Here is a 10,314-nt window from a genome sequence, read left to right on the forward strand (position 1 = left end):
GGCAAATCTGTGAGGAAGAAACCCTGGTGAATAGATACACTTCCACCTGGAGTGAATTAGGGCTTAACAAGGCGCAGGTGACTGTCAGGTAACAGGAACCAACAGTCAATCAACTGAGCCTCCATGCCCCCTCTGATGGCCATATTTGACAAGGTACAAGGGACATGATTGAATTAAGGCTAAACAACACACAGGTGATGGTCAGTTAAGAGGAACCAACACGTCAATCAACTGAGCCTCCATGCCCTCTCTGACAGCCATATTTGGCAGAAGGGACTTGATTATGTAAATGAGCCCCGGCACGAATGTTCACAGCAAGTGGGCTTGTTACATGGTTGATACATACAGGACTCATGAATACATTAGTTGTATACTGAGATGGTGGTGACGAATGATGTTCAGTATAAAAAGCAGCATCTCCAGCGCTCTAATTAGACAAAAAGCTTTTTCCAGCTTATGATGGTGGTATTAACTATAATAATCTATGATTGATATTTTTTGGGTGTGTCAAACTCCCACTGAGTGATTTCCTAAGGGGTTACTTAGAAGGATGACTTTCCTTCTTTTGCTACAATGCTTAGAGTGACATGCTTAGACCACAGAAACTGACAGAATCCGTCATTAACGTAATCCTTCTTACACACACCCAATTCATGACTGACTTTCTCCAAAAGCTAAATGCACAGTGAGCTGTAGAACAGCAGGACTCACAGCAGCATGTTTACACTGCCTATCACATGTGACATGCATCTTTAAACCTGCAAATATGGGAAGGTAAAAGCAAAAAAGAAGAAAAAGAAATGCAAATCTGATGCAAATACACTATAAAAAAGGCAGAACGGCATTTTGCAACCCCGCTTGTCAGCTTTACATGTCTGGAGAATACACACAGACACTCTGGCTGCAAATCCTTGTCAAATTTCACACCAAGCCTTTAAGGCGTTTGCGCCTCATGATCATGACTCACCCGAAATGCCTGACTGAAGGTCTGATTAAAATGTTCTCTTTATCAAGGGGTCACAACAAATTGTTTTATTTTCAGTTAGGATGTGATTCATACAGCAAACCAATCTCATTAATGTAAGGCTAAACCTAAAACCCTTCAGACGTTTTTTTAGAAAGACTATAGCTAAGTTAAATCTGTGAGGAAGAAACCATGATAAATAGAAACACTTCCACCTGTAGTGAATTGAGGCTCAACAAGGCGCAGGTGACTGTCAGTTAAGAGGAACCAGCACGTCAATCAACTGAGCCTCCATGCCCCCTCTGATGGCCTATATTTGGCAAGGCAGAAGGGACATGATTGAATTAAGGCTAAACAAGACGCAGGTGACGGTAAGTTAAGAGGAACCAACACAAACCAACACGTCAATCAACTGAACTGACTGTCAGTTTAGAGGAACCAACACGTCAATCAACTAAGCCTCCATGCCCCCTCTGACAGCCATATTTGGCAAGGCAGAATGGACAAGATTATGTAACTGAGCCAAGTGGGCTCATTACATGGTCAATATATAAAGGACTCATGAATACATTACTTGTATACTGCGATGGTGGTGACCATGTATTTCGAAATGCCTGACTGAAGGTCTGATTAAAATGTTCTCTTTCTCAAGAGGTCACAACAAATTGTTTTATTTTCAGTTAGGATGTGATTCATACAGCAAACCATCTCGCAAACGTAAGCCTAAACCTAAAACCCTTCAGACGTTTTTTTAGAAAGACTATAGCTAAGTTAAAGTTATTATTGAAGAACTGGAAATGACATGAGATCTCATATAAGGGTTTCTAAGTAAACTGCTGAATTAAATGTATGCACAGAAAGAATAGATACAGTCCAAAAGCTTTTGAATTTTCATTTGCTCAGACTTGAAGCCTGAAACTTTAGTCTTATTGTTCATGTTACCAAGCAACCATGCAGTTAAAGCCTAATTCTATGCTAAGTCTTTGGAATCTGTGGTATGAAAGTAATGAATACTAATGAAGATTGAAAACATGAAACTCACCATTTTTACAGCTCCGTTTGTCATGGAGCTCTCAAACAAAGGGGCCGATCCATTTTGATAATGGGAGTACTTAAAATCCAGGAACACACTGTCACTCTTCGGGCCTAATTAGAAAAAAATGCAGTTATTTATAGGGCCCTAAAAAGCTGCTGTGCAATTTTTCTTTACCTTAAGTGACAACTGTATGTTAGGCATTTTGGTTTAGTACAAAAGCTCTTTCTTTCTATAAATCTGAATAAACCAAAATTAAAAATAATCCAAAGCTAGGAATCTAACTGAAATTGAAAAATGAATACACTGGATTTCAAACATCCCCTACATTTGGAAGTAATCTGTGCATGAACTGTGTGTGTATTAAGCCTCCCAATTCTTTTTAGCTAATCGTAATTTTAATCATTACTACATAAGGCCAGTTGTAGCCTAGTGGTTAAGGTACTGGACTAATCAGAATGTCACTGGTTCAAGCCCCACCACTGCCAGGTTGCTGCTGTTGGGTCCTCGAGCAAAGTCTTTAAGCCTCAATTGCTCAGACTGTTTACTGCCACTGTTCTGTAAGTCGCTTTGGATTAAAAGCGTCTGCTAAATGCTGAAAATGTAAATGTACCTATCTTGGACTATCTGACACTATCTTGTTGTTGTAGCAGACCTTACACAGTACTGACCTAAAACCGACAACCATTACATTAAACTATGAGGGATTAGAAATAGCCCCACCCTTGCAATGACAAATATTAAGATTATTTTTGTCATTCATTTTTTATGTTTTACCACATCATTATTCAGATCAGGGTTGCAGTGGGTCTGGTTTCCCTTGAATCACAGGGAGCAATGCAGTAACACGCCCTGGAGAGAATGCCAATGGGCCTCGGCCAAACCTCCAGATAGAGCCACTTATGTATGTATGCAAACGCCTGCTCGGGTGACAGCACCACTGGGGATTTGTACTCTGGATGGGTTAGTGTAAAGAACCGCGGCGCTACCTGAGCGCCAAGATGACTTCAAATCTCTACATCCTTAAAATATTCTATACTGCAGCTTTAGTATAGTATGTGTATTATCTTTGTGTCTTCCAGGAAAAATGATGTACGGCACATCCTGTCTATTTACTTTTTCATTCACTAAGGCATTAATGGACATTGCTTAGTGTATAAACTACTCATAGCCAACTGTCGAACATTCATAAAGTGGTTGGTAAAAATACATTGATATTCAAATGCATTAATATTTGTTTTATAGCGTCAAACAATTGAAGAAAGTCGTTTAAACAGGATCAGTTTTACACTGGCTATTGTGCATTAGCTATTTTAAAAACCAGGTTTGGCTGTGTAAGTGGAGGAACAGGATGAGAATGTGATGTGCCTCTGATAAATTGGCGCACTGTGCCCAGAGAATCCAGGGGGCATTGGACCCACCAGGAACTTTTGTAAGGTGCACTGCAGGTGTATTCGAAGGTACTGAAAAGCCATTGTAATTCAAACAATGTAACACCTGGCCTGGTGAAGTGAACCAGCATATCACTCAATAACATCATTTTTTTCCATTATTTGGGTAATTACACTTCTTAAATAAATAAATGTCCTATTCTAAATATTTAGTCAAAGTATTTACTCTTACTACTGTATTTTTATTTTTCAATTCTTGTGACTGAACAAGTCATTTTTAATAATTTATGTCATTTTCATTTTATTTTTAAAAATGTATTAACCACTTTATCCTGGTCAGGGTTGCGGCAGATCCAGTTTTACTAAGAAACACTGGGCGCAAGGCAGAAATACCCTGGACATCGCCAATCCATCGCATTCCCCCCTCCCCAGTCAGAGCCAAACGTTTGTGTAGACGTGGCCAAGTGTGATACACTGCTGCGCCACCCGAAAGCCTATCTGACAGTTGCACTGATTTTTTTTTTACACTTGGAATGCAAAAATGCAACAGCATGTGATCTCAATGCTAATTTTAATTTAAGAAAAAACAGATCAGTACCCCAAGCCAATTAACTTCTAGGCACTAAAGGTCTACTACAAATACCTGCAAATACTACAATGCTTGCTTATCATTTACAAAAATATTCCAAATCCATAAAGCTAAAAATCCTTATTTTAAAATGAAATTTAAAATGTAAATATCTTTACAAATCAGACAGTCCTGTTAGTGTTGGTTTTGGTTAACCTTTTGTTATATATTAAAGCTATTATGACTATGATATTATAGCTAACGATTAAGCAGATGCCATATATTTCCTGTCAATGATTACAATGCAGTTCACCCAAACACTTTACACTAAACCCCCCTCCCATATCAATACTTCATTTCCTAAAATAAAACTATTAATTTTATCTGAAAAATGTATTTAAAATACATAAGCTCTTATCTCCTCCAGTACCAGCATCAACAAAAACTGAATTTATATGATTTAGCCAAAATAAAATAGTAAGAAAGTAAGAAAAATTTATTAATGCATTTACATTTTAAACACAGGTATGGATGGAAACATACAAAAGTTAATCTATTTATATATGCTTTTCTACTTTAAATGAAAAGGTATGCAAGCCAGTGAAGAAAAAAATGAAAGAAACTGACTGTCAGAGAGCCTCTGTTTTGTATAGCAAAGCTACGAATCATTCAGCATAAATATATTTTGCCACACAATTAAAATACTCTGTTGTGTAAATATGGTTTCATTTTTTATTTACATAAAAAAACACATGAGAAATTTGCCGTACCACCTCCAATGAAACAGTAATAATACAAACTGTGATTTATTTTATTCCTAAATTATTATACTGTCTTATACACCATTTTAACACTGGTACCAGACTTGGTGTAAATGTTTCCTGATGATTTTTATTATCTGTGTGCAAAGAGAGGACACGTCAGTAGCACAGCATTATCGCAACCGGCTGAAATTAAGAGCTGCTGTGTTCGTATTGTATTGATGTAATGGAAAACATGGGATCAGGACATCCGTATTTGCAACGTAAGTTCAAGGACTCATATTTGCTTTTCATCTCTGCCATCTTGTCCTGATAAAGCGTGGGAAATTTCAGCGCCATGCAAATCACTTCTGAGAAAGCAGCAAAAGTCTTGCTTTAGGGGTTAATTTTTTTTTCTTTTATGGTTTAATAACCCAATTAACTTCTTTTTTTTGTTTTTGATTTTTTTGATCTTTAGAAAGGAATTTGTTGATTCGCAGGAATACACGCTGTCTAGGCCGCTCATTCTCTTGTTAAACTAAAATGTCGCACTGAAAAACAGACATTTGGTCAAAATTCTAATCACCTTTGCATTTTTTTTTATTATAGGTGTTTTGGAAAGAACAATTTGGTTTGGTTTTCCCTACATTTGTATTTTAATTTTCTTTAAATTATTTTTATATATATAAAATTTAGACATGCGCAAGGTGAACAGCTGAAGAGATCTATAACACAGCAGTACAACTGTACCTGTGGCAAAACCCTGCCAGACGCTCCTGATCTTTTAGTTTACTCTTTTCACAGACTTACGTTACAGACCCATTAAACTTCCATTAATCACACTGTATAAATGTGTCATCGTAATAGAAATGATCTGCTACACAAATAGTTTTAGACATTATTTATTACAGAACCTTGTTTTTATAAGCTTTGTATATTCATCTTTGGGGCCTAGCTTACTAATTTATTACCCTAAAATAATTTATAAAAACACATAAAATGTGTCACATTTTGTACAGTACTGTAGGAAAGTGCGGCACACTTGGTGTTAAAACATTTACAATGAGTTATAATGCATTAACATGGTGGTGTGACTGTTCTGATTACATGCATAAAATATAAAAATAATGGTTTGGCATAATTTTATGTCTGTATTTATGTCTACTTTAGTCAAATAAATTTACTCTTAGTCAGTTTTTTAGTCTGAAATGTGACATTTGTTTTGGTATGAGTGGACAGGGTTTTATGCCATGAACTCCCAATGTAATCTTTGTAAAGCAGGAAAATAATTAGTCAGTGGCCATTAATAAAAAAAAAATAATAATATTTAAGTCAAGGGTTAGATTTTGTTTACTCAGGTGTAGTTAATCCACTCAGCTGGTATTTCTCAATGATGTTAAATAAATTTTATGAATACTGACGAATGTATGAATTATTATTAAATTTACTCTACATAATTTCTTGCAATAACGTAATAATTACAAAGCTTTAACATGTTTAAATATATATAATAATTAAATATAATAATAAATATAATATATAAATACATACAATTTATAAAATGTATAATATATATATATATATATATATATATATAACCTATTGTTGCATTTCTTGGAAAATTAATGAATACATTTTAAGAATTAGTTAAAACTTTCATTAGAACATTTATTACTAATATTACAAACATAAATATACATGCTTAATTTTAGGGGTGGCACATTTGCACAGCTGGTAAAATAGGTGCAGCACATCACCAGGGTCCTTGCTTTTAATTTGTACTTACTGTCCAAAAGCGAGAAGGTTCTTTAGCCATTTTAAACTGTCCCTAGAAGTGAGTGAGTGAGTGAGTGAGTGAGTGAGTGAGTGAGTGAGAGTAGATAAATAAATTCATAACTGTGTGTAGCCCTAAAATATGTTGATGTCTTGTCCAGGGTGTCCCAAACAACCCTAAGCAAGAATTTACAACCCGTATCCAACATGGGCCCTGGGGACCCTGATTTAATCTTTGTCCCCGTACGCATGCTGTCACCTTGTTCGCATAGGTTTCCTCATTGTGGCCAAGTTTTCTACCACCCTCCAAAAACTCACAATGGCTAAACTGGTCATTTAAATTGCTCCTAGATGTGTGTGAGCAAGTAAATGCTTTGTACGTCCTGGCCTTAGTGAATTGGCATGGTGTCTGGGGTGTGTCCTGCCTTGTGCGTAGTTATTTTAGCTGGTACCAGACCCACTGCAACATTAAACTGACAATAAAAAATTGGTAATTTTAAAGACTTTTATATTTAAAGTGCTACAACTGTCTTTGTGGACAAGTTGTCAAGAGAAGAAATATTACAGGGTGTAACACAAGATGAAATAAGGGAATGTTTAGTAGAAAGATAAAATGTACTTCTGTGGTGATGCAAAAAATACAAATAAAGTTGTTAGAAGTGTAGCACATTGCTTTAGGTGTCTCTGTACTGAGGGGTTACATAAGGTTACTGGTGTAGTAATGGAACTCTGTTTCTTTTTTAACCACTTGTGGTCAGGAAAGCAATCTTAATGGTTTTAAATATTTTTAAGTAATGATTTGAGAAGTGCAATAAACATAATGATGGAAAATCTAGATCTTTCTCACCACCTTCAGGCTACGTCATTATGTGTATTAAACAAAACTTTAAGCTTTATTTAGTCTATAAATAACTTCTGATCATTGAGATGGGTTGAATATCTTACTGGTAGGAGAGAGGGTTCCTGTGGATCCTTTGCTGCCGTACTTGCTGCCCTTGTTCCTTCTCATGGTGCTGACCTGCTCCAATACGCGCTGCTGTCCCGAGCGGTAAGAACCCTCAGAAGGCAACGCTAAAGAGGTCTCTCTAACCTCCATGGTCGCTAAAGTCGATCTTAATGGTTCCAAAGCCATTTTAGGACCTGCACACTTAAGTCTCGTCAAGACAAAAGAAAAAGCAGAAGTGAGGAATGGAATGAGTGTATCGTGCTGCGTGTTTGATCCTCCTCCTGACTAAAGTTTACCTGTTCCCTTCCTGTAAGTGATGTGTATTCTGAATCGATTCAGTGAGTCTAACGAATGACTCGGCTCAAAAACACGAGCAGAATTAATCGAATCCCAAACGGCTCCTCGTTCAGAAGCGTTGCTCAGTTTCTTTCTCAAACTAAACAAAATGTGTTAAAAACATGACTTTTTGTTGGCAGTATTTTACCAAATTTTGTGGCATATTGTGTTAGAATTTATCCAATTCCCCAAGCTTAGACTTGTCCTTATATTCTAACATATGGGATCAGTGGCATAACTAGGAGCTCATGGGCCCCAGTGCAAAAAAAAAAATGTTGGCCCCCCTCAACAAATGTATATATATATATATATATTAGGGCTGTCAAACGATTAAACTTTTTAATCGCAATTAATCTCAGAATTTCATATAGTTAATCGCGATTAATCGCATTTAAAAAAATCTGTGTAAATGTTATAGAAAACAAGGATTTTTAAGTGAAATGTTACAATTACAATGGTGAACACATTTTATGCTAAATGTACTAATGTTAAAAACTGCTGGGACAAGAGAAAACTGTAAGGGAGTTTTATTCACTCACATACTAGGCAGTAATACTATCCAGTGGTTTAATGGACGTTTCTACACGAACTGAGTGTGTTTAGACTAGGGTGGCCAGATTCATAGTAACAAAAAGGAGGACATTACACCCCAAAAAGCCGGACATCTTATTAGGAACAGGGGGACATGCTACTGCAACACACAGAATGAATCCAGAACCCATATAACAGTTTTTGACCAATTTAAGCAAGAATTATATAACAAATGACTGTTTTACTCACTAAATGTTGTGTCTTTTCATATTTAGGTCCGTTCATCGCTGCCTCAAAAGTTTACTTTTTGGCATTTTCACCGCGTTCCTGATCATGAGAGCTGAGTGATTGACTCAGGTAGCGCGGTGTTTACAAAACAGAGAGGGCGGGCGAAATTCAACCACCCAATCACAGACTAGCATTTAGAGGGCGGACCTTCTCCGATTGGCCAGTGGTAGCTCTATAAGGAGTCAAATGAGGCTGTTAAACCAATGAAATACAAAGCATTTGTTTTGACATGTACCTGAGCCAATGGTAAATAATATTGATCAAAAATGAAACCAGTTCACTCCAAAAGGAGGATTTTTAAGTGTCCATCCTAGCGTTACGTGAATGGAGGACTGGCAGCTTCTTTATTATGCAAGTGCATTACTACGACACTACCACGCTCGGTAACATTATGTTAACAAACCGCAAATAAAAAACGGTGGCAAGTCCGACATTAAAACGTTTGTTCTACCAGTCAAGTCTCAACATGAACTAGAATTTGCGTTAACGGCACTAATTTTTATAATCGCGTTAAATTGAGATTGCGTTAATGCGTTATTATCGCGTTAACTTCGACAGCCCTAATATATATATTAGGGCTGTCGAAGTTAACGCGATAATAACGCATTAACGCTATCTCAATTTAACGCGATTTAAAAAAATTGTGCCGTTAATGCAAATTCTATACAGGAAAAATTTACCTATACAGGCAGTGAGTGACATGTAGAATTACATCACGAAGACCCGCATTGTTATGTTTTGTACTTAACCACGAAATACAAATGACACTAGTTATGTGGAGAACGTGTTGTCTTTATTGCTTAATCCACAACTTGGAGCATCACACTTAAACATAACACGCCGTTACCCGCTGGTCACCTGATACACATATCAGCTCAGTGACGTACAACACACAGTGGTAACGTGATACGCAGATCATGTAAATGATATATATCACACGCATGATAATAATAAGCTTTTTTCTCTCTTAATTTTCCCTGACAAGTGAAAAACCAAAATATAGCAACCTTAACATTATGAGGAAGAATTTCAAAGATATTCCTTTGCAATACTTTATCATTTCAAGAATATGATACAGACTGACCAACACTATTAAGCCAAATCAGCTTTGAAAATTGACTTTACTTTTAATAGCCTTCTACAATGCTGGTGCTTCTTAAAACTGAATATTTTCTTTTAAACAGAAGTGTTATTTAAATGCTATTAAATTGTTTTCCAACAAAATCCGCCCAATTTGGCGGATAACCGCCCAATCTGGCAACACTGGAACGCGTTCTTATTATCGCGTTAACTTCGACAGCCCTAATAAAAACGTATTCTGATATCCAGTTAGCAGCGTAGGGTTTATATAGCAGCAGGTAGAATAAGGTGAGAATAAGGTGCAAAAACAATGCAATATTGTGCAAAGATGCAAGTAATATAGTCACTAGTATGAGTTGTCAGAACCCAGGGAACAAGACTGTTGATTGTGAATGAGTTTTTGTGTATGTTAGTGTATGTACACGGATCAGCCATAACATTAAAACCACTTTTCTTTTTTTTTTTTTCTTTTTTTTATAACCGATTAATCGCGATTAACTATATGAAATTCTGAGATTAATCACGATTACAATTTTTAATTGTTTGACAGCCCTAATATATATACAGGGGTTGGACAAAATAACTGAAACACCTGTCATTTTAGTGTGGGAGGTTTCATGGCTAAATTGGACCAGTCTGGTGGCCAATCTTCATTAATTGCACA

General features: G+C 36.5%; 1 protein-coding gene across 3 annotated transcripts in view; it reads right to left on the bottom strand.

Annotated features, from left to right (window-relative positions):
* pkp1b (plakophilin 1b) overlaps positions 1-7,900 on the bottom strand; it is a 48,379-nt gene extending 40,479 nt beyond the window's left edge. For all 3 annotated transcript variants that reach the window (XM_062996681.1, XM_062996680.1, XM_062996682.1), the window contains exons 1-2: positions 7,415-7,900; positions 2,007-2,110 (exon numbers count right to left, since the gene is read on the bottom strand). In XM_062996681.1, the coding sequence (XP_062852751.1) occupies positions 2,007-2,110; positions 7,415-7,601 (291 nt within the window). In that variant the 5' untranslated portion in view covers positions 7,602-7,900. The remainder of the gene's footprint in view (positions 1-2,006; positions 2,111-7,414) is intronic.
* Between the last annotated feature and the right edge of the window lie 2,414 nt (positions 7,901-10,314).

Source organism: Trichomycterus rosablanca, chromosome 6 (assembly GCF_030014385.1).
Source record: "Trichomycterus rosablanca isolate fTriRos1 chromosome 6, fTriRos1.hap1, whole genome shotgun sequence".
Classification (NCBI taxonomy): Eukaryota; Metazoa; Chordata; class Actinopteri; order Siluriformes; family Trichomycteridae; genus Trichomycterus; species Trichomycterus rosablanca.